This window comes from Schistocerca serialis, chromosome 9, assembly GCF_023864345.2.
Source record: "Schistocerca serialis cubense isolate TAMUIC-IGC-003099 chromosome 9, iqSchSeri2.2, whole genome shotgun sequence".
NCBI classification, from domain to species: domain Eukaryota; kingdom Metazoa; phylum Arthropoda; class Insecta; order Orthoptera; family Acrididae; genus Schistocerca; species Schistocerca serialis.
The window spans coordinates 447,886,588-447,911,715 of NC_064646.1; the positions used below are offsets into that span (position 1 = coordinate 447,886,588).

At 55.4% G+C, this 25,128-nt stretch overlaps 1 protein-coding gene across 1 annotated transcript; it reads left to right on the top strand.

Moving 5' to 3' along the window:
- Nucleotides 1-1,381: 1,381 nt before the first annotated feature.
- LOC126419697 (atherin-like) lies at nucleotides 1,382-12,230 on the top strand. The gene is made up of 2 exons (XM_050086881.1): nucleotides 1,382-1,860; nucleotides 12,125-12,230. Exons 1-2 carry the CDS (start codon nucleotides 1,382-1,384, stop codon nucleotides 12,228-12,230), a joined length of 585 nt encoding a protein of 194 aa, XP_049942838.1.
- The last annotated feature ends 12,898 nt before the right edge of the window (nucleotides 12,231-25,128 follow it).

A 25,128-nucleotide genomic window follows, 5' to 3' on the forward strand; every position in this document is an offset into this window, starting at 1 on the left:
AACCTGTCGCGAAAGAGCTTCGGCTCGCAGCTCCCGGTAGCCTCTGGTTACCCAACGTGATTCTCACGTTCTTTTAGAGACTCTGAGGCAGTACCAGGGCTCCTTCACGGGACCAAGCCCGCGTGCTGCAGGCCATTCTTCTTCCGCACCTCCTTTAGATGCCGCGCTTGCACGAACAGCGCATGTTAGCGTTAGTAGGGACCACCCACTTCCATAGGGAACAAGTTACACTTCTCTCGCCTTTCGAGAAAAGTAAAATTGTCGTTTCCCCCTTCCCACCCAATAAACAATCCTAAGTGCGAGATGGCGGACGCTACTACGCGACAGCGCGCTGAGCCGCCGTAGCGAGAGGACGCTCTGGCTCACCGCTCCGCTTTGTGTCGCTGGCGCTTTTGTTCGCGCGCGTCTTTGTCAGCGCGCCTTTGTTAAGGCACGTGGTCACTGGCGAGTGTGCTACGGAAGCTGCCGCGAACCTTCACTGCTGACTACTCGCTTGCGAGTGCGTCAGCGGCGAAATTGTCGTGCACTCCTCGTTACCGGCTGCGAATCAAATCGATTCAGTAATCGATTTGTGCCGCGCCTAGGGACCGTTAGGGCACGACGTGAGCCAGGACCCCCTTCACGTGGGACAAGTCCGCGGTCACTAGAGTAGAGACGACCATCTTTCCTACCTACCACACAGCTGCCCTATGGACCGACTAACGACCAGTGACGCTGACCAGGTTAGGTTAGGTTAGTGTTGTTTTAACGTCCCGTCGACAACGAGGTCATTAGAGACGGAGCGCAAGCTCGGGTTAGGGAAGGATGGGGAAGGAAATCGGCCGTGCCCTTTCAAAGGAACCATCCCGGCATTTGCCTGAAACGATTTAGGGAAATCACGGAAAACCTAAATCAGGATGGCTGGAGACGGGATTGAACCGTCGTCTTCCCGAATGCGAGTCCAGTGTGCTAACCAGTGACGCTGACCAGGCATACCTGCCCACCGCTGACTCGAACCACCGTGACCGAGAGTTCATCCTCATGAACAAGATCGCTCACGGGGGCTCTTACCCCGGTCGAGATGACGACTTGGCGGCCATGATTACCTCCGGAAATATCCGGAAAGCCGCTGCACTACCGAGCTCGGGGAAGCAAGAATCGGGCGTGCCACCGAGAGCCTCGCCGGTCGCACCGCAAGAAATTGCGGTCCCGGCGACGGCGGCCTCGAAGGGAGTTGCGCCGCTGGACTCTACCACCCAAGAGGTCGATGCTCCCCCGGTTGCCCCACTGGCCCCGATGCCACAAGAAGAACCCCTTGTCTCGCTAGTAGACGCGCCGTCCTGCGTTGGGGGACATCCCTGCGGTCTGGACGGGCGCTAAGACAGCACAAGAGGCTACCGAGATGGAGGTCATCGACCTCCCTGACGCGAACCTTGCCGAGGCAGAGAGTCGCGATGCAGACCATGACGACGCCCGTGCGCCCAGGAAGCGCCGAGCCACGACACACGACGACTCAGACACGCACTCCTCGACCTCTGACTCTGCAAGGCCGAGGAAGAAGGCACCCAGAGCCTCCCGCGCTGCCGCTGCAGCGGCTGGGAGGGCTGGTGCTAGTGCCGCCAAGGCACCACACCCGACGAGGACACAGCAGCCCACTGCGACAGTTGCTGCCTCCAGGCAGCCTGATGAGGACGGCTTTGTTGCCCCACCTAGGAGCCACACCGCCAAGGCTGCCGCACTGCAGCCACCGCAGCCGCTGCCGACCACAAATGCGTTCGCAGGGGCGAACGCAGACGAGATGGAGGACGACGAGGCGCCCCTGGCGCCGCCACAGAGGAAGCCGCCGCCCCCACCACCCATCGTCGTCCAATGGGACGGCGAGTACAGAAACTTCGAGCAAAAGCTCGTCAGGTTGGCCGCGTCAACCACCCTCAAGTCTGCCGGCCGCGACCTCTACAAGGTCACGGTCACGTCACATGAGGAATACCGTGCGGTGATGGACGCCATCTGCAAGGAAGGCCTCCATTGCTACACTCACCCCTCTGAGCCGCTCAAACTCCTGAAGGTGGTATTCCGCCACCTTCCCCTCAAGTTTGGTGCGGACTACCTACGTGAGGAGCTTGAAGACATGGGATTCGGCATCAGGTCAACAGGCCTGATGAAGTCTCCCAGGACCCACCGCGACATGCCGCTGTACCAAGTTGTCCTAGTCGACAACCTGGAAAATCGGAAGATCTTCCAGGTACAGCGGGTCGGCCGTGTCAAGGTCGAGGTCGAACCGCTTAGGGCCAAAGGCAAAAGGGCCCAATGTTTCTCCTGTCAGCGGCTGGACCATGTCTCAAGGTACTGCTCCATGCCCCCCCGCTGCGTCAAGTGCGCGGGACAGCATGAGAGCCGATCTTGCGGCCTCCCCCGCGAGGACAAGCCGACCTGCTGCAACTGCGGCGGGCCGCACGTAGCCTGCTACAGAGGCTGCACGGCCTTCCAGAGGGGCCGGAACCAGCAGCGAGGCAGAGGTGCTCCTTCTGGAAAGGTGCACCCTACCACCAGCTTCGCTGCCGCCACCAAGAGCGGGCTACAGCGCTCTGGCCATCACGATGGAGAGATACAGCAGACGTCTGCGCCTTCCACGGCTCCGCCCGAGAGGGCGGCAGCTCTCGTGGCCGCGCCTGACGCGCGGGTTGCCCGTCCACGCAGGCGTCGCCGGCGCGCAGGGCGTGCCACCCGTGCCGCAGCGCAACAGACTGTCACCGACACTCCGCCGCAGCAGCGGCAACCAGCCCGCGCTGCGCCACGGCTGCAGCCGGACACTGTCACCCCGCGGGAGTCAACGCCACCAGAGAGGCCCCAGTCAACCGCCCCTGTGGCGGACGTCGCCCCAGCGACATCCGGCGTCTCCTCTGCACCAGAAGCAGCAGCTGAGCTCCGATCGCTTCTGCGATCGTTGAGCCAGGTGCTCGAGCAACTGCCGGTGCTCGTCACCGCAGTCACGGCGGCCCTCCAGGTCGGCGTAGTTCCCCAACCCCGCCATGGATAACAACCATGTCCACGGCCTCACCATCTGCGCGTTTAACGCGAACAGTCTGTACCCACAGCAAGGGGAATTCAGGGAGTTCTTGCGCGACGAGGCAATAGATGTTTGCCTCGTGTGCAAGACCTTCCTGAAGCCTGGGGTGCATGTTAATGTGGCCAACTACCGGTGTTACCGCACCGACAGGCTGACCCACGGCGGAGGGACGGCCGTTTACATCAGGGCCTCCCTAAAACACCATGAAGTCCAGCTTCCGCCCCTTGCCGCTGTGGAAGCCACTGGGGTGGCTGTTACCACTACGGCAGGGGTGATCACCTTCGTCGCGGTCTACAGGCCGCCGAGGGGACTGCTCCAGGAGGCTGACTTCGATGTCCTACTGGCGTTGCGCGGGAAGATGGTTGGTTGGTTGGTTGGTTGGTTGGTTGTTTGAGGTTAAAGGGACCAAACAGCAAGGTCATCAGTCCCTTGTTTCAAATAGACTCCATTCTGCTAACGGGACATCTCAGAAAAGTCAGAACAATAAAACGGAAAAAGGGGAAACGTAAAAGGGCAGTCACGTTGTCAATAGTAAAAACAAATGAGGGAAGTTGGCAAGAGAACGAACCCAACACTATGCTGAAGCAGCATAGGCAAGACCACCTGTGACTTAAAAGGTACAACTGCTATAATGCAGAAAATACGTATGGGAATAGAAAAACTAACCAAGCCTTAAAAAGAAGGGGTAAAAACAGAGTAAAAGGGAAAGAAAAGAGGATTCCGGTCAGGGAGGTGAATCGGGAATCTCTGAACACTGCCTACAGTGGGAGACACCCAAACACTCACCGCCCTGCCCCAACACCAGAGGGAGATTAAAAACTTTAAAACTGAGAATAAAAACCACTCTCCCGGAGGAAACCTAGAACCAGAGAGACCATCCGAGAATCGTCAGCTAACATCAAAGATAAAGTGTGGGGGAGTCTGTACTTAGCACGCAGAGCCAAAAGAAGGGGGCATTCAACCAAAATGTGGGCCACTGACTGAAAGGCTCCACAACCACATAGCGGGGGTGGCTCATCACGCAAAAGGAAACCATGGGTCAGCCTGGTATGGCCAATGCGGAGACGACACAGTGTGGTCGAGTCCTTGCGGGAGAGGCGAAAGGAAGAACGCCATGGGCCCGGATTCACCTTAATGGCACGAAGTTTATTAGACAGTGGAGTAGCCTCCCAAGAATTGGCCCATGACTGTGCAAAGTGGGATTTGATGTGAAGCCGTAAATCCGCTGCAGGAGGGGTTACAGAAAACGGGGGGTAAGTAACTGCTCCCCCAGCCAAACGATCAGCGAGCTCATTACCCGGGATACCCACATGGCCCGGGACCCATAGGAAGTCAATGGAACAAGCAGCACGGTGAAGATCAGCGAGATGGTCATGGATGGCAGAGACCAAGGGATGGCGCGAAAAACACCGGTCAATAGCAAGAAGGCCACTCATCGAGTCCGTACATAACAAAACGCGGTTGTGTTGGGATTGTTTAATAAAGGTAAGGGCCCGGGAAATTGCCATCAATTCCGCAGTAAACACCCCACATGAGGGTGGCAGTAGATGATTTTCCGTTCCAACAAAGGACGTGAAGGCATACCCAACATGATCAGCAGATTTAGAGCCATCAGTGTAAAAAACAACAGCATCCCGAAACTCCCATAAAATTTGGCGGAAAAAGGAACGGAACACCACCGGGGGGATGGAATCTTTCGGACCGCGGCGGAGATCCATCCGAATTCGAGGCCGAGGAACTAACCAAGGAGGGGTGGAGGGGAGGGAGCGAGGAAGACAGGACAAAGAAGGAAGCCGAAAATCACGGTTAAGAGACGCAAGGCGCAGTCCAACCGGTAAACCCGCCCGAGGGCGGGAGTCAGGCGGGCGACGTCCATGGTCTGGGAATAGGATAGAATAGGAAGGATGAGCGGGAGAAGAACGGATAGTAAGGGCATAAGACACCAGAAGCTGGGACCGCCGAACAGAAAGGGGGGGGATCCCAGCTTCAACCAGGAGACTATCAACAGGGCTAGTAGGGAAGGCACCGGTGGCCAAACGGATACCACGATGGTGGACCGGATCCAGCACGTGCAGCGTGGAAGGAGCAGCTGAACCATAAACTCGACAACCATAGTCCAAACGTGACAGAACTAGAGCACGATAAAGACGGAGGAGGAGGGAACGGTCCGCACCCCAAGAGGAGTGGGCAAGGAAGCGAAGGACATTGAGTTTACGGAAACATCCTACCTTCAGGAGTCTGATATGGGGCAGCCAAGTGAGCTTGTTGTCGAAAAGAAGACCTAGGAAACGAAACTGTGGAACCACAGGCAATCTTTGTGCAGCGAGATAGAGCTCTGGATCAGGGTGGACCGTAGTACGGCGACAGAAGTGGACCACCCGCGATTTTAAAGGAGAGAATTGAAACCCGTGTGAGAGGGTCCATGCAGAGGCACGCCGTATAGCCACCTGGAGCTGCCGTTCTGCAGATGGCATCGAGGAGGAACTAACCCAAATGCAGAAATCCTCCACATACAGGGCAGGGGCGACCAAGGGACCGACAGAGGCCACAAGTCCATCGATAGCAATGAGGAAAAGAAGGACACTCAAGACAGAACCCTGTGGGATGCCCGTCTCCTGGGTCCGTGGAGAACTAAAAGCAGTACCAACTCGAACTCTGAATTACCGATGGATCAGGAACTGGCGGATAAAAATCGGGAGTGGGCCCCGAAGACCCCACTGATGAAGAGTTAGTAAGATGTGATGGCGCCAGGCCGTGTCATAGGCCTTGCGAAGGTCAAAAAACACTGCAACCAAATGGCGGCGCTGGGAAAAAGCCTGCCGAACTGCGGATTCCAAGCGAAGCAAATGATCGATTGGAGATCGTCCCTCTCGAAAGCCACACTGGTAAGGGGACAATAGATCCCGAGATTCGAGGACCCAAGTGAGCCGACGGGCTACCAGCCGTTCAAGTAACTTACAACCAACATTGGTCAAACTAATTGGCCGATAGCTGTCAACAGATAGGGGGTTCTGACCAGGCTTAAGGACAGGAACCACAATGCTATCCCTCCACTGAGAAGGGAAGTCACCCTGGAGCCAGATACGGTTAAACACCCGAAGAAGATGGTGCCGTTGTGGAGCACTGAGATGTTGAAGCAGCTGGTTATGAATGGAATCTGGGCCAGGGGCCGTATCATGAGAAGAAGATAGAGCAGAAAGAAATTCCCATTCAGTGAAAGGTTCGTTGTAAGATTCTGACTCACAAGTGGTGAAACATAAGGTGACAGCTTCAGCCTGCTGTTTTTGATAAAGGAAAGCAGCTGGATAGGAGGCCGACGCTGATGCCACTGCAAAATGGGTCGCAAGATGTTCTGCGAGAACTAATGGGTCCGTACAAATGCCATCTGGGAGGTGAAAGCCTGGGAGGGTGGACTGCCGATGGCAACCTTAGAGAGAGCGAAGTGTAGCCCATACCCGTGACAGAGGGACAGTGGAACCAAGGGAAGAAACGAATCGTTCCCAACATATCCGCTTGCTCTGTTTGATTAAATAACGGGCTTTAGCGCGAAGGCGCTTAAAGGTAGAAAGGCTGGCTACAGATGGGTGCCTCTTAAAGTGTTGCAAAGCTCGACGGCGATCACGGATGGCAATGGCAATGGCCGTACTCCACCACGGGACTTGCCGACGACGAAATTGTCCAGATGAGCGCGGGACAGCAAGGTTAGCAGCGCGAACAATCGCGTCAGACACGTCACGTAGGACGTCATCAATACAACCCGACAAAGAGGGAGAAAACTCGACCTGTGCAGTATATAGAGGCCAATCGGCGCGGTGGAAAGACCAACGAGGTAACCTGTCCATCGGGGAGCGGGAAGGGAGCGTGATAATCAACGGGAAATGGTCACTATCACAAAGGTCGTCGTGTGGCGACCAGTGTAATGAAGGGAGGAGAGAGGGAGAAGAAAGAGAAAGATCAATGGCAGAAAAGGTACCATGACCAGCACTGAAATGAGTAGGGGAGCCATCATTAAGAAGGCACAGGTCGTGGTCTGCAATAAATTAGTCTATAAGAAGAGCTCGTCTAGATGGAAAGGCACTGCCCCACAAAGGATGATGAGCATTAAAATCCCCAAGGAGGAGGAACGGAGGAGGAAGTTGCTGAAGAAGGGTGGTTAAGGCAGCAGGTGTAAGAGTCCTGTCAGGAGGGAGATAAAGATTGCATACTGTGACTGCAGAGTCTAAGTGGACCCTAACAGCAACCGCTTCCAATGTAGTGTGGAGAGGAATCCACGTGCTAGCAATGTCTGTACGGACCAACGTGCAAACGCCACCAGAAGCCCGCAAGGGTCCGACCCGATTTCGACAGAAAACACGGAACCCACGGAGGGTCGGTGAGTGAGCATCAGTAAAATGAGATTCCTGGAGAACCACACAAGCTGCCGAGTAGGACGAAAGAAGGGATTTCAATTCCGGAAGGTGACGATAGTAGCCATTACAATTCCATTGGAGAACCACAGAACGATGGTTTAAATGAGGGCTGAACACGCTAAATCCAGTCATACCGCCGGGTCCCCACCCGTCACCGACAAGGAGGGGGCGACATCCATAAACGACAGGTCAGAATCCGGTTGTGAAGCCGGGGAAGGGACCTCCGGTGACACCAGAGGCTCTTTGTCCCGGGACTTATGTTTCTTCTTCTTTTCAGGCTGAGATCGAGGAGGGCTGTGTGGCATAATGGAGCCAGCTGCAGCAAGATCAGGAACAGAAAGAGACCGGGCGACCTGGGGGCCGATAGACCGCGGCTCTCGCGGTCGCCGCGCTGCAGCAGACCTTTGACCTGGAAGGTGCCGGGAAGGGGCATCCCGGGAGAGGCGCCCTTGACCGGCAGACGCCGAAGGAGTGGGACACTTCTCCGGCTGGGGAGGGGGAGCAGCGCCCAGAGGAGAAGGTGTGGGAGCCGCAGGGGAGGGGGGAAGGAGAGGGGTCCGGGATGGGGGTAAGGAAGGGGGAGGAAGGGATGAAGATGTAACCAAGGCGTAACTAGATGTCATGGGCACAGGGTGCAATCGTGCATATTTCTTACGGGCCTCTGTGTAGCTTAAACGATCAAGAGACTTATACTCCTGTATCTTTTTTTCTTTCTTATAGACTGGGCAATCTGCTGAACGTGGAGAATGACTACCATGACAATTTACACACACAGGAGGGGGAACACAGGGACTCCCCTCATGGAGTGGACGTCCACAGTCACCACAGAGAGGGTCCTGGGTACAGCGAGAAGACATGTGGCCAAAACGCAAGCACTTAAAACACCGCATAGGAGGTGGGATGCACGGCTTCACATCACAGCGATAGACCATAATCTTAACTTTCTCAGGAAGGGTATCCCCTTCAAAGGCCAGGATAAAGGCACCAGTATCAATACGATTATCTTTAGGACCCTTCTGAACACGCCGAACAAAGTGAACACCCCGCCGTCCGAGATTGTCCCTAAGTTCCTCATCAGTTTGAAGGATGAGGTCTCTGTGAAAAATCACACCTTGTACCATATTTAGAGACTGGTGAGGGGTAATGGACACGGGAATTGTGCCAAGATGGGTACAGGCACGAAGGGCCGCAGATTGGGCAGCCGAAGCAGTTTTTATCAGTAACGAACCTGACCGCATCTTGCTCAGGGAGTCCACTTCGCCGAACTTGTCTTCAATGTGTTCCACAAAGAATAAAGGTTTGACACTGGTGAAAGTATCTCCATCAGTCCTGGTGCAAACTAGATAACGGGGGAAAGGTTTTGCCCCTAGACGACGGGCCTGACCCTCCTCCCAGGGGGTAGCCACGGAAGGGAAGGCCGAAGGGGCAAGAGAAGCAGCACTTGAGGAATCAGTACCACGCAGAGAGACGGCCGCAGAAGAGCGGCCAGAGTTTTGGACCCGTATGCGTTTCATCTGCATAGCGTCCGCCCTGATACCACCCACTCCGATCAGGGGCTCTCCTCACGGGCGCCACCCAGCCACAGCAAGGGCCGTCTGGCACGGCGGCCATTGCCGGGAGTTCCGATGCTCCAGGATGACGAGCAACCACTCCAAGGCATGCATGAGGAGGTCACAGCTCAGGTATCAGAAGTGTGATCCCTGTGTGTTCAGGGGGCTCAACCAAAAGGGTACATAGCGACCCCACCACACGTGCTGGCTATGCACCCTAGCATCAGACAACGATGTAAAAGAAAAGGTGGAATGTACTAGGAGGGCACACGTCGGAGACACTAGGTAAGGTGCTCTTCCCCAAATGGCTCACACTACGGAAGAGAAATTTTGTAATGGAGGTCAAGCCCCAGAGGGGGACCAAGGAGTGCCAAAAGGAGGAGATGATTACGCAACAAAGCCGGAGTGTAAAACCAACAGAACCAGGAGGATAGCGGGGGCCAACATAAGCAAGAACACCAATAGATGGAGAGGAGAGGGCGAGGGGAAAGTTGTATGGAGGGGAAAGGAGGGGAAGGGAAAGGAAATGCAGCCCGGGAGAGAAAGAAGGCTGCAATGGCTCGGGGCCCCGTGCTCGCCACGCACGTATCCACGAAAGAGTTGTGGACCCCCTGGGGGGGGGGCGCGGGAAGATTTTCATTGCGGGTGACCTTAACGCTAAGCACACGCAGTGGAACTCCCGCCTCACCAACACCAGTGGCCGCCGCCGCCGCCTCCTCCGCGCCACGCAACTGCATGGCGTGATCGTGCTGGGGCCCTACGATCACACCGTATTTCCCCACAGAGGCCAGTCTGACGTGCTCGACATCGCGGTACTGAAAGGTGTCGGGCACTTCAAATCTGCCACCGTCCGTAGCGCCCTGTCGTCCGACCACCTCCCGGTAGTCTTCGACATGGACGTCATCGACGCGTCCCTGCCGGCCGCCCGCCGCAACTTCCGCGGCATCGACAAGGCGCGCTTCCGAGCGGAGGTCTTAGACCGCCTCGAGGGAGCGCCTGACCCGTACGTGGAAGGTGCGGACGGGGCACTGAACTACTTCACGCGCCACACACTCGCGGCCGCAGAGGTGGCCACCCCCAGGCAGCCAGGACGGCCGCGTGAGATGTCTCGCCAACTCCCCCCGCACATCCTGGAGGCGATCACTGACAAGAATCGCCTCTTTCGGGAGTGGCAACTCACACGGCTGCCGGAAACGAAACGCCGCCTCAACAGGGCGCGGCGTGAGATTCGGGCAGCCATTGAAGAGCACAGAAACCGCGACTGGGCGTCCTGGTGGCTACCCTCACGACAACGGACGGCAGCGCATGGCGGACCGCCAAGCGCTTCCTCCGGAGACACCAACGCGTTCCGCCTCTCCAAGTGGGGGGAAACGTCGTCTGCGAGCCAGATACAAAGGCGAGTGTCCTCGCAGGCACATTCGCGGAGAACTTCCAACCCGCCGAAGGCGTCGTCGACGTCGACCACGTCCGCATGGTGGAGGACCGCCTGCCGGTCTTCCTCGCTGCGCGGGCCGACGACGACGAGACCGAGGAGATATCGGCGGAGGAAGTAGACCTGCAACTCCGTCGCCTCAATCCCAAAAAGGCGGGTGGCTCGGACGGGGTCACCAACTGTCTGCTGAAGATGCTGCCGCCGGAGATACACCAGATTCTGGCGGACATCTTTAACAGCATTCTTCGCACTGGCACCTACCCTCCCGCGTGGAAACACGCGGAAGTGATTGCCATACCAAAGAGCAGGAAGGACCCCCGCCAGGCAGCGAATTACAGGCCGATCAGCTTGCTCCCGTCCCTCTCAAAAGTATTTGAGCGGCCGTACGTGGGGCGGCTGCTCCGCCACGCCACGGAGCAGCAACTCATCCCGGAGGAGCAATTTGGGTTTCGGAGCGGCCATTCTGCCAGCCAACAGCTGCTGCGCCTGGTGGAGCAGGCGATGCGAGCGCTGGAGACGCGGGAGTACCTCGGGGCGGTGCTTCTTGATGTCTCCAAGGCCTTTGACTGCGTGTGGCACGACGGCCTCGTGTACAAACTCTTTGCACACGGGGTACCGACGTCACACGTGGTTCTGCTGCGCTCGTATCTCTCGGGACGAACGTTTCACGTCCGAGCAGACGGAGGCATCTCCACAGATAGACAGATCCGCGCGGGAGTGCCACAGGGGTCGGTACTCTGCCCCCTGCTGTACTCCCTCTACACAGCCGACGCTCCGCTGGTGGCACGCGTGGAGTTAGCACTTTATGCTGACGACATAGCGCTGTTCACCCGCAGCATGAACGCGGCCGAGATGCGCCGTCGCCTCCAGCTCGGATGTGACGTCCTGGGGGCCTGGTCCACCAAATGGCGATTAAAATTTAACGCCGCAAAGAGCCAGGCCATTGTCTTCAGCAGGAAAAGGCTACCTCCGAACCTGCAGCCAGTCACGATCATGGGAGGCCCCATTCCATGGTTGCGGACAGGAAAGTACCTCGGGGTGACGCTCGATCGGCGCCTGACGTGGCTCCCCCACGTCCGTGACGTCAGGGGGCGAGCAGTGGGGTGTCTTCGTGCGCTGTACCTGCTGCTCAACCCCTCCTCCACACTCCCGCCAAGACACGGCCTCACTCTGTATCTGGCCCTGGTACGGCCGATACTAGAGTATGCTGCCGTGGTGTGGGGCAACGCTGCCGCCACACACATCGCGGTGCTTCAGCGCGTACAGAACAGGGCGCTGCGCCTTGCCCTTCATAAGCCGCCTCGCTATCCTACGAGGCTACTGCACGAGGAAGCAGGCGTCCCGCTACTGCGGGACTGCTTCCGGCACATCGCCAGAGGGTTCTACAACGCTGCAGAACACTCTGGCAGCCGCCTGATTCGTGGGCTGGGCCGCCAGGTCCACCACAGGCCGACTACACGTTGGCCCGACCTCCTGCGGGAGTAAACAAACTCCCACGGAGGCGATGACGCCACATAGAGCGCCTCCCTAGTCAGAGGCGCTCCCCGAGGAAAATCCAAGGAGTTAGGTAATCATATTCAAAAGAGAGGTCTATGCAGGAACAGCAGCTACGCTGCTTACCCTGCCTCCACACCTGGCAGATGTTGCCAGTGTTTTACAGTGACAGTGACCCCTGACGACCATTCAGCCGCTCGCTGCCGCGGAGGACGGAAGGTCGTGTACGTGCCTCCGCCTTTGTTCGCTCGCTGCGGGATTTCCCGGCCGGCCGCGCTGCTTTCGAGCACGTGGCCTGATGCTGGCTTAGCGCTCGCGCTTTGCTAGCAAGCAAAATTGTCGTGTCATCGTAGATACCACCAGTACATCACGCTGCAGAGCTCCCACTCTGCTTCCTCCGAGTCTAGGGACTTATCCAAGTCAGGGCCCGTGGCGCTGCCCGGTGTTCCGCGCTTGTGTAGCTTAGGGTCAGCGCTGCCCCAGAAACCCTGCGGTGTTAAACAGGTGCATCTGACTTCTTTAGCGTATGGTGGACTTTCCAAACTGTCCGACGTCTGAGCAAACTGCCCCTGGGCAGACCTCTAACCCAATCCGCTGTGGGAGCCCACAGGGCGACCACAGCCTAAACATGTCGACACAAAACACCACACGAAAACAATCTCGGACACCAGACGAACCAGACGCGATGTCTGAAAGCCAGCCCAAGAGGCAGGCTATGGAGGAGGAAGCAACAGCTGCTGCAACTCCGTTACCAGAGGACGGTGAGGACATGGAATATGAGGCAAATGTCCCTACCAATAACAGATTCGAAGCGCTCACAGGAGACGCTGCTGACGTTCCCCAGCCAGGCCCCTCACAATCTCAGTGTCCTCGTAAATTTAAGGTCCCCCCCATAGTCTGCTACATGACTAAGGGATACCTAGAACTAGTCAAAGAACTGAAGCCAGGACTAAAAAGTAAAATTCTGTGCTCCTACAGAAAGGACACGATTAAAATGCAGGTAGACAACCTAGTTGACTACCAATATGTTATTGAGAATCTCTATCTAAGGAAAATCCAGTACCACACGTACGACTTAGATCCTAAGAAATTCGTCAAAGTTGTTGTCAGAGACCTTCCGATAGAGGCGGAGGATATCCAAGTCATGGATGCCATCAAGGAGCTAGGATATGACGTGCAAAACGTCATTGTGTTTCAAAAAGTCGAGGAGGTAAATGGGAAGCAGGAACTGGGCAAAATGCCCATGTACTGCGTCACCCTAATCAGGACCCCAAACTGGGACTCCATCTATAAAGTCAAACTCCTATTCGACTTCAAATGTAGGATCGAATCATACAAAAAGTCGGATGGGCCTACGCAATGTTACAGGTGCCAGCGGTTTAACCATGGCTCCCGAAACTGTACAGCAAACCCCCGCTGCGTCAAATGTGGCGGAGACCACCTCAGTAGTCTCTAAAAAACCTAAATCGGCTCCACCAAAGTGCGTCCACTGCCAAGGGGCGCACCCAGCCAACTTTAGAAGATGTCCCACTTGGGTTGCATTGACCCAACAAATGAGAGCCAGTTCTGGTCAACAGGTGCCAGCTACGCCTAGAGTACCAGCTCCCGCAATAAACGCACAAAATTTTCCAAACCTGAGGAAACGCCAGCAGCCGCCAACCACCCAGAGGCCTGCTGGAAGACCCTCAAACACTCCCCTCCCCTCCTCTACCCGCCCAGTCGTGACTGCAGCGGCAGCACCGCCGCGCCGCCCGGCATGGAACATCCCTCCAGGACCCTCCCCCGCACAAAACTCCGGAGAAGCGTTTGAGCAACTCCAAGATATCCTCCGCCTGTTTGGGAACTGCAACCTGACTCATCTAATTCATACCGTGAAGACCACTCTAGAGAGGTTGACACAAACGCCAGACGCGATGTCTAAAATAATGGTAATTGCTCAGGGAATCATGACTCATCAATGGACCTAAGACGCAATGACCACATCGCTATATTAAACTGGAATGCCGACGGCATCTCCGATCAAAAGCACTCAGTCGAGTACTTCCTTGATGATTATGGTATAGATGTGGCTCTTGTCACAGAAACCCACCTAGACCCACAAAAGTCCTTGTCCATTAGGAACTATACCATGTACAGAACTGATAGAGTAAACCGACCTAAAGGCGGAACCCTAGTTTTAGTTAAGAATAGACTACCACATAGGCTTATCACAATCCCTCCACTGACCAGAGTGGAGGCAACGGCCATAGAAATTACACTCCTGGAAATGGAAAAAAGAACACATTGACACCGGTGTGTCAGACCCACCATACTTGCTCCGGACACTGCGAGAGGGCTGTACAAGCAATGATCACACGCACGGCACAGCGGACACACCAGGAACCGCGGTGTTGGCCGTCGAATCGCGCTAGCTGCGCAGCATTTGTGCACCGCCGCCGTCAGTGTCAGCCAGTTTGCCGTGGCATACGGAGCTCCATCGCAGTCTTTAACACTGGTAGCATGCCGCGACAGCGTGGACGTGAACCGTATGTGCAGCTGACGGACTTTGAGCGAGGGCGTATAGTGGGCATGCGGGAGGCCGGGTGGACGTACCGCCGAATTGCTCAACACGTGGGGCGTGAGGTCTCCACAGTACATCGATGTTGTCGCCAGTGGTCGGCGGAAGGTGCACGTGCCCGTCGACCTGGGACCGGACCGCAGCGACGCACGGATGCACGCCAAGACCGTAGGATCCTACGCAGTGCCGTAGGGGACCGCACCGCCACTTCCCAGCAAATTAGGGACACTGTTGCTCCTGGGGTATCGGCGAGGACCATTCGCAACCGTCTCCATGAAGCTGGGCTGCGGTCCCGCACACCGTTAGGCCGTCTTCCGCTCACGCCCCAACATCGTGCAGCCCGCCTCCAGTGGTGTCGCGACAGGCGTGAATGGAGGGACGAATGGAGACGTGTCGTCTTCAGCGATGAGAGTCGCTTGTGCCTTGGTGCCAATGATGGTCGTATGCGTGTTTGGCGCCGTGCAGGTGAGCGCCACAATCAGGACTGCATACGACCGAGGCACACAGGGCCAACACCCGGCATCATGGTGTGGGGAGCGATCTCCTACACTGGCCGTACACCACTGGTGATCGTCGAGGGGACACTGAATAGTGCACGGTACATCCAAACCGTCATCGAACCCATCGTTCTACCATTCCTAGACCGGCAAGGGAACTTGCTGTTCCAACAGGACAATGCACGTCCGCATGTATCCCGTGCCACCCAACGTGCTCTAGAAGGTGTAAGTCAACTACCCTGGCCAGCAAGATCTCCGGATCTGTCCCCCATTGAGCATGTTTGGGACTGGATGAAGCGTCGTCTCACGCGGTCTGCACGTCCAGCACGAACGCTGGTCCAACTGAGGCGCCAGGTGGAAATGGCATGGCAAGCCGTTCCACAGGACTACATCCAGCATCTCTACGATCGTCTCCATGGGAGAATAGCAGCCTGCATTGCTGCGAAAGGTGGATATACACTGTACTAGTGCCGACATTGTGCATGCTCTGTTGCCTGTGTCTATGTGCCTGTGGTTCTGTCAGTGTGATCATGTGATGTATCTGACCCCAGGAATGTGTCAATAAAGTTTCCCCTTCCTGGGACAATGAATTCACGGTGTTCTTATTTCAATTTCCAGGAGTGTAAAATAGGCCAGCACCATGTAGTATTAGTTGCAGCCTACAACCCACTTTTTTTTTTTTTTTTTTTTTTTTTTTGTAGGGTTTAAGGGCGCTCAACTGCTGAGGTCATTAGCGCCCAGTCACTGGTGTTAGAGCACATGGAATCTGCTAAAACTCAAGGGGATGGGGGGACACCAGCAGGGCCTGACAAAGATGCAGATTAAATAAGTAAAAAGGTTAAATGTCTTTGGTCAAGACAGTTAAAGTTATAAAACGCAGAATACGAGCAGCTGCTCGAGCGTCATCAGCTAAAACATCCGGTAAAGTAGATGGCAGGGACAGGACAACACGAAATTGACTAAAACGGGGACACGACAATAAAACATGGCGCACCGTTAATGCCTGACCACAAGGGCACTGCGGGGCTGGGTCACCGGAGAGCAGGTAGCGGTGGCTAAACCGGCAATGCCCAATCCGCAACCTCGTCAGAAGGACCTCCTCGCGCCGAGATGGTCGGGAGGAAGTTGTCCAAGCAGTTGGGAGCGGTTTTACTGCCTGGAGCTTGTTTCCTTGGAGGGATGACCAAGCATCCCACCACAACGACACAAGCCTCTTACATACATCCCCACGAACGTCAGATGACGGGACACAATGGGAGTCTGGCCGAGGCAGGACGACTGCAGCCTTGGCTGCAGCATCCGCAGCCTCATTCCCAGGCACTCCTACATGTCCGGGAACCCACAGAAAGCTGACAGAACCGCCATTATCAGCGAAAGAATGGAGAGACTGCTGTATCCGTTGAATCAAGGGATGGACCGGATAAGGAGCCCCAAGGCTCTGAAGAGCACTGAGTGAGTCAGTGCAGAGTACATACAATGAATGGCGGTGGCGGCGGGCATACTGAACGGCCTGATGGAGAGCAAAAAGCTCGGCCGTAAAGCTGGAACATTGGTCAAGGAGCCGGTATTTAAAGGTGGCGGCCCCGACGACAAAGGCACAGCCGACACCTTCGTCAGTTTTGGAGCCATCGGTGTAAATAGAGGTGTGACCGGCAAGTCGAGCACGAAGTTGGACAAACCGTGAGCAATACACTGCAGCCGGAGTACCCTCCTTCGGGAGTGAGCTGAGGTCGAGATAAATACGAACCGGAGCCTGGAGCCAAGGTGGTGTCGGGCTCTCACCCTCTCTGAAGGTGGTAGGGAGGGCAAAATCCAATTGTCGAAGCAGGCGACGGAAGCGGACTCCGGGGGGGGGCAGCAGGGCAGACACATACAACCCGTACTGACGGTCGAGAGAATCGGCGAAGAAGGACTTGTAAGAGGGGTGGTCGGGCATAGACAACACCTGGCAGGCATACCGACACAGCAGTACGTCGCGCCGGTAGGTCAATGGTAACTCGGCAGCTTCAGCATAAAGACTCTCGACAGGACTAGTGTAGAAGGCTCCGGGCGCAAGACGTATCCCCCGATGGTGGATGGAGTTGAGCCGGCGTAAGAGGGATGGCCGAGCGGGCGAGTAGACGAAGCTCCCATAATCCAGCTTCGATCGGACTATGGACCGATACAAGCGAAGCAGGACAGTGCGATCCGCTCCCCAAGATGAACCGCTAAGAACTCTGAGGACATTAAGGGAACGTGTACAACGGGCCGCCAAATAAGAGACATGTGGAGACCAACAGTTTCCTGTCCAACGTGAGCCCTAGAAACTTAGTTGTGTCCACGAATGGGAGAACAACGGGACCGAGATGTAAGGATGGCGGAAGGAACGCTTTATATCGCCAAAAGTTGATACAAACCGTCTTCTCTTCAGAGAACCGGAAGCCATTTGCCACGCTCCATGAGTAGAGGCTGTCTAGACAACGCTGAAGGCAGCGCTCCAGGAGGCATGTTCGCTGGGCACTGCAGTAGGTCGCGAAGTCATCGACAAAGAGAGAGCCTGAGACATTAGGTGGAATGCAATCCATAATTGGATTGATCGCGATGGCAAAAAGGGCTACGCTCAAGACGGAGCCCTGAGGCACTCCGTTCTCCTGGAGGAAGATGTCTGACAATACGGAACCCACACGTACCCTAAACTTTCGATCCGTTAAAAAGGAATCAATAAAACGGGGCAGACGACCGCGTAGGCCCCACCTGTGCATAGTGCGGAGGATACCTCCTCTCCAACAGGTATCATAAGCCTTCTCCAAGTCGAAGAACACGGCTACCGTTTGGCGCCTTCGCAAAAAGTTGTTCATGATGAATGTCGACAAGGTCACAAGGTTGTCAACAGCGGAGCGGCGGCGACGAAAGCCGCATTGGACATTAGTAAGTAGTCGTCGAGATTCAAGAATCCAGACTAACCGAGCATTAACCATGCGCTCCATCACCTTACAGACACAGCTTGTAAGAGAAATGGGGCGGTAACTAGAAGGAAGGTGTCTATCCTTCCCGGGTTTGGGTATAGGAACAATAACGGCGTCACGCCAACGCATGGGGACTTGACCGTCGGTCCAGACTCGATTGTAGGTACGAAGAAGGAAGCGTTTGCCCGCCGTAGAAAGGTGTGCCAGCATCTGAACGTGAATGGCATCTGGCCCCGGAGCAGAGGACCGGGACAGTGCAAGCGCACGTTCGAGTTCCCGCATAGTAAAGGGGGCATTAAAAGTTTCCAGATTCAGCGAGTGGAAGGAAGGCCGCCGAGCCTCGACTGCCTCCTTCCTGGGAAGGAAGGCAGGATGGTAATGGGCGGAGCTTGAAACCTCCGCGAAAAAGCGGCCAAAGGCGTTGGAGACAGCCACAGGATCAACAAGGACCTCATTACCTGAGGTCAGGCCAGGTACCGAGGAGTGGGCCTTAATGCCCGACAGCCGGCGCAGCCTACCCCAAACGACGGAAGAGGGAGTAAAACTGGTAAAGGAGCTCGTGAAAGAGGCCCAACAAGCTTATTTGCTGTCTTTGATGACTCTACGGCATTGCGCTCGGAGTCGTTTGTATTCAATACAATTCGCCAACGTAAGATGGCGGCGAAAGGTGCGTAAAGCACGTCGTCGAGCACGGATAGCGTCCCTAGAAGCCTCGTTCCACCAGGGGACGGAAACGTGACGTGAAGAAGAAGTAGTACGAGGAATGGAACGTTCGGCAGCATTGATAATAACAGCCGTGAGGTATTCGACCTGACTGTCACAACTGGGAAAATCGTGGTCCGGAAAGGTCGCCAGGGAGGAGTAAAGTCCCCAGTCAGCTTTCAGTATGTTCCAGCTCGAAGGACGTGGGGATGGGGTGTGGTGCAGGAGACGAACGACACAGGGGAAGTGGTCGCTCGAATAGGTGTCAGAAAGGACATACCACTCGAACCGACGGGCCAGAGTGGTGGAACAGATCGAGAGGTCCAAGTGGGAGTAGGTATGAGTAGAGTCCGAGAGGAAAGTCGGGGCGCCGGTATTGAGGCAGACAAGATTGAGATGGTTGAAGACATCCGCCAAGAGTGAGCCTCTTTGACAGGATGCAGGAGAGCCCCAAAGGTTATGATGGGCATTGAAGTCGCCAAACAATAAGAACGGCGGGGAAGCTGAACGATCAGGTGCATCATGTCAGCCCGACTAACAGCAGATGACGGTGGAGTGTAGATGGTACAAACTGAAAAAGTAAAAGCAGAAAGAGTAATGCGGATAGCTATTGCTTGGAGTGGGGTGGTCAATGGGATGGGATGGTAATAGAGATCGTCCCGAACGAGCAACATGACCCCACCATGAGCTGGGATACCGTCCACTGGGGTGAGGTCATACCGCTCCGAGGTATAGTGGGTAAAGGCAATACAGTCAGTCGGGCGCAACTTGGTTTCCTGGAGACCAAGGACGAGCGGACAGTGCAGGCGGAGGAGCAGTTGTAATTCCTCCCGATTAGATCGAATACCTCTTATGTTCCAATGAAACAACACCATTGCCAGTCAAAAAGTTGGGGGAACGAGAGGGGGAAGAGCTGGTCACCTCGATGGCCGCGGAGGGCCAGTTTGCGAGGGAACAACGCTACAACCGACGGGAGGCGGATCCGGTTCCATCGCCTCATCGCCAGCTGCGGCCGCTATCCCTGATTGTGTAGGAGGGGCCGCATCATTTGCCGACGAAAGGCCGGCGGAGCGCCTGGCAGCAGAGCGTCCCGGCGAAACTGAGGACGGCCGGGAGCAGCGACTCACGGATGAAGCGTCAGAGGAAACGCGCCGGGGTGGAGAGGGGGATAGAGACTTCTTTTTGGAGGCCTTCTTGGAAGGCCGAGGAGGCACAGGGATGGTGGGCTGGACACGAAGAAGGTCCTCACGCGCGGGGTCTGTTTTGGAACGCCGGACCTCGGATGCTGGGGTCCGGAACGTTTCCCCGATGGACGCCTGAGAAGAGGATCGCTTCTCAGGTGGCGTGGGGGGGGGGGAGGAGGAGGAGGAGGAGGAAGGGTGGCCCCCGGGGCAGAGGGGGTGGGGGCCACGGGGGAGGAGGATTTGGAAGGGAGGGATTTGGGAGGCGGAGGCAGAGCCCCCTGATGGGCGGAGGAGGCGGAGGGGGGACAGGATAGGGGTGAGGATACCGCGGAAGGAGTGGACACAACTGAGGCAAACGAAGTGGTCAGTGACACGGGATGAAGGCAGTCATACTTCTTCCTGGCCTCAGAATAAGAGAGCCGATCCAAAGTTTTGATTTCTTGTATCTTCTTCTCCTGTTGATAGGCGGGGCAGTCTGAGGATCTAGGCGAGTGGACGCCAGGACAATTAATGCACCGAGGTGGTGGGGTGCATGTATGTTTCTCACGAAGAGGACGTCCACAATCGCCACAAAGGGGCTCAGCCTCACACCGGGACGACATGTGCCCAAAGCGCAAACACCTAAAACAGTGCATAGGAGGCGGGACGTAAGGTCGCACGTCGCACCGGTAGCACATCACCTTTACCTTCTCCAGGAGAACGTCCCCCTCGAAGGAGAGGATAAAGGCCCCGGTGTCGATGCGACGGTCTTTGGGGCCGCGCTGGACTCGCCGGACGAAATACACGCCGCGGCACTCCAGGTTGGCCCTGAGCTCCTCATCAGATTGTAGCAGGAGGTCACGATGAAAAATAGCCCCCTGCGTCCTATTTAGTGCCAGATGTGGGACAATGGATACTGGGATGTCCCCTAGGCGGTCGCACGCCTGGAGTGCCGCCGACTGTGTGGCAGAGGTGGTCTTGATAAGAACGGACCCTGATCGCATCTTGCTGAGAGCCTCTATTTCCCCGAAGACGTCCTCAATGTGCTGAACAAAGAACATGGGCTTGGAGGTGGCGAACGTCCCCCCATCGGTTCGAGAACAGACCAAATAGCGGGGGAAGTACTTCGCCCCAAGCCGGCGGGCCTGTCCCTCCTCCCATGGAGTGGCCAAGGGGGAAAGGGCAGGAGAACCAGAACTAGAAACAGTACCTTTTCTGTTGAAAGACTCGGCCGCAGAGCGACCTGATACGTGTTGACGTTTCATCTGCGAAACGTCCGCCCCGATACCACCCACTCCGACCAGGGGCTCTCCCCACGGGCGCGACCCAGCCGCAGCAAGGGCCACCTGGCAGGATGACCATTGCCGGGAGTCCTGATGCCCCAAGGAGATGGGCATCTACTCCTTGGCCAACGTGGGGAGGGTGCAGCTCAGGTATCGGCAGTACGATCCCTGTGTTGTCAGGGGGCTACAACCTGGAGGGTACATGACGACCCCACCACAACGGGCTGGCTACCGTGCTGGATTTCTGGTGCCATGGAAAGTCCATCATGATCGCTGGTGCAGATGGAGATGCACTATGGGCGTAACTTGGACAACCCATCAGGCGTTTAGGCCCAATTTGAGGAATAGTGGGTACGGGTACAATGCCGGTGCAATGCTGAGTGCCAAGGTCTTAGTGCACTTAGGACCAGTGGTACACCATGTAAGGTGTCCTTCCCCAAAAGGCTCGTACTTCTGTAGAATTTTGAAAAATGGAGGTCAAACCCCAAGGGGGACCATCACATAGAAGGCCGAAACGGTTGAAACTCCTTGTAGTCGCCTCTTACGACAGGCAGGAATACCTCGGGCCTATTCTTACCCCGGACCCGCAGGGGGAACAACCCTCCTGATGGGCGTATCCCTCCAGGTGACTTAGACATAATTTTAGGATTAAGCCAAAGAGTCGTCATTGGTGGAGACAAACTCAAAAAGCAGATCGTGGGGCTGTAGGGCGAACAATGCCAGCGGAACTGCACTTAAAAACTACCTTGAAGGAAAGAATAACATCACTCTAATAGCACCTGAAGAGCCAACGCATTTTCCAAGAAGGGAAATGAATCACCCAGATATACTTGACATATTCTTGATAAAAAATTTCCCCTGGGCCCAAAACCCCACGGTCCTAAACCAGCTCGACTCCGATCATAATCCTGTTACATTAGAGCTAGCTGGTGCCGGACATGTCTCAAGCACCAACGTGTTCAACACATACGAGACTGACTGGGAGCAATACACCAACTTGGTAGGCCTGCACACAGATGAGATACCACCCATGACGAACAGGAGACGCATTGATAATGCAATCGAACAATTTACCAGCATAGTGAAAGAATGCCAACGGCTTTCAACCACGAAAACCCGCCACGAGAGGGGCCGACAGGACCTGCCAGACGAACTCCAAGTACTTCTCAGTACTAAGTGGAGGTTCCGAAAGCGCTGGCAGACCTATCGGGACCCAATCGATAGGCGGATAATTAACAGTCTCGCCCAAGAACTTAGAGTCCGACTGGCTGAATACAGGAGTGCTCGCTGGGAAGACACACTACAACAAACGGAAAATAATCCCCAGAAATTCTGGAGAATAGTCAAAAGCCGAAAAGAGAAGCCCCGAAGCATCCAGCCACTACATGGAGAAAACGGCCTCGTCTACGACCCCCCAGAGAAAGCGGAGGCTATGGCCAACTCTCTCGAACTTCAGTTCAAGATCCATAACATCGACGATGAAGAAGCAGACGCCCAAGAGGAACGAGTGGAGAGGGAGGTTCCCAGAATCCTGCGACGCGCATCACCAACTTCCTTCGAGCCCGTCACATGCCAAACTGACTGTTCGATCATTAAAGGGCTCGGCAACTCCAAGTCCCCTGGTCCAGATGGCATACGCAATCTACAGCTCAAAAACCTACCACCCACAGCACTCCTCTACCTTACAGCAATCTATAACTCCTGTCTCCAGAATATGTATTTCCCATCCTCATGGAAAATAGCAAAAGTAATTACCCTTCCAAAACCCAACAAAAATCCCTTATTCCCCAGAATTATCGCCCTATATCACTCCTCAGCTCCCTCGGAAAAATCCTAGAACGCCTGATCCTAGCAGCCCTTAAATCCTTCCTCACTGAACATAATATAACCATCCCAGAACAGTTTGGCTTTCGTGCTGGGCATGGCACCATTTCCCAAGCCACCCGAGTCATCGAACAGATATGTAAGGCAAGGGCCAAAGGGCAGAGCACAGGCGCGGTCTTCTTAGATGTGGAAAAGGCTTTTGACCGAGTCTGGCACGACGGCTTAATTTACAAGCTCCACCAATGCGACTCTCCTGTACACTTAGTAAAAATCCTGGCTTCTTTCTTAGAAAGTAGAAAATTTTTTGTTATGTTAGATAGTAATAAAAGTAGCCTTAAGGACATAGAAGCAGGCGTCCCCCAAGGATCTGTATTAGGCCCATTCCTATACAGCCTGTACACAAATGATATACCAAAAAGTCCCAACACCCATATTGCACTTTTTGCGGACGATACGGCCGTCTATGCAAGCCACCCGAACCTAAATTACGCGACACACCACCTACAGAGACACCTAGATTTAATCACACAATGGTGTAATATTTGGAAAATTAAAATAAACGGAGAGAAATGTAATTCAATCATGTTCACCACCAGGAGAAGGCCTCCAAACCGGCAAGTATCCATTGATGGTACGGACCTCCCCTGGTGTAACGAAGTGAAATATCTAGGACTAACGATACACGCCAAACTGCTGTGGAACTCCCACATTACAAATGAGTGTAATAGAGGTTCGGGTAGCATCTACAACCTATATCCACTGCTGAAAGGCAATGGCCTGTCCACCAGCACTAAGCTTAAAATATGGAAGATGGTAGTCCTACCATCTCTACTATATGGCTGTGAGGTCTGGGGAATGGCAGCAGACTGTCACCACAAAAAGCTACAGGTTCTCCAGAACAAGGCACTGAGAATCATTACAGACGCGCCCTGGTTCGTCTCAAATAACACAATCCACAACGATACAAACATGCCAACCATCAGCACACTCATCCAACAGAAAACACAATCATTCTATACATCTTCTGAAAACTCGCCGCATCATCTCATTTCCGCACTCTGATCAGATCCATTTCACATCAATTACAAACATCCGAAAAACACAATAACTCGACACTACAGAGTATAACACATTCACAACACAATACATGCACAAACATGCACAAACATGCAAATAAACCAACATGTCAAAACCCCCTAGCTCATGACAGAAGGCAAAATGGCGAAGTCCACTGGCCCTTCAAACGCTAACGGGCACGACCAAACTGGCCCGACATGATACACCGTCCGTCCGTCCCTGACGACGGCCCTCCAGGCCATCGCCCAGCCCCCCAGTCATGGATAGCGACCATAACCATGGCCTGACTATTTGCGTTTTCAACGCAAACAGTCTTGTACCGTAGCAGGGTGAATTTAGGGAATTTCTACACAGCGAGGCAGTGGACATCTGCCTCGTCTGTGAAACATTCCTAAAACCCGGTGTGCACGTCAGGGTCGCAAACTACAGCTGCTACCGCACCGACCGGCCGACCCACGGCGGTGGTACGGCGGCGTATGTCAGGTCGTCCCTGCGGCACTACCCGGTGCAACTGCCACAACTCGAGCACATTGAAGCCACCGGCGTGACCGCCAACACGTCTGTCGGCAAGATCACCTTCGTGGCGGCATACCGGCCGCCGCGGGGTGTTCTGCAAGAGGCCGATTTCGACACCCTACTGGACATGGAGGGGAGGTTGTTCATCGGGGGGGACTTTAACGCAAAGTCCGCCCACTGGAACTCCCGCCTTACAAATGTCAGCGGGCGCCGACCTGAACGCGCCGCCCTCAGACACGGCGCCATCATTCTAGGGCCCTACGACCCAACCCACATCCCAGTGCGCGGACAACCAGACGTTCTCGACGTTGCTATACTGAGGGGGGTCGATCGGTTTACGACTGCCGAGACGAGGACAGCTTTGTCATCAGACCACTTGCCAGTGATCTTTGACATAGACGTCGTCGGCGCGGCGGTGCGGGCCGGTCGTCCATCCTTCAGGAAAGTCAACGTCGAGCACTTCCAAACCGAGGTACGGGAGTACCTCACAGATGCCCCTGATCCGGAGGAGGTGGGGGCGGAAGCCGCCATCACCTCCCTAAATCAGGCGCTCCTGCGAACTGCAGAGACTGCCACACCTGGTCGCACTCGTCAGCCGCAAGACAGGTCGCGATGCCTCCCACAAGAAATACG

Bases quoted from the DNA above. Each gene is read 5' to 3' on its own strand.
- LOC126419697 (XM_050086881.1), top strand. From the start codon at position 1,382: ATGGAGGTCATCGACCTCCCTGACGCGAACCTTGCCGAGGCAGAGAGT. The intron at 1,861-12,124 runs GTACAGAAACTT...ACGACCATTCAG, and splicing joins GTCGTCCAATGGGACGGCGA to CCGCTCGCTGCCGCGGAGGA.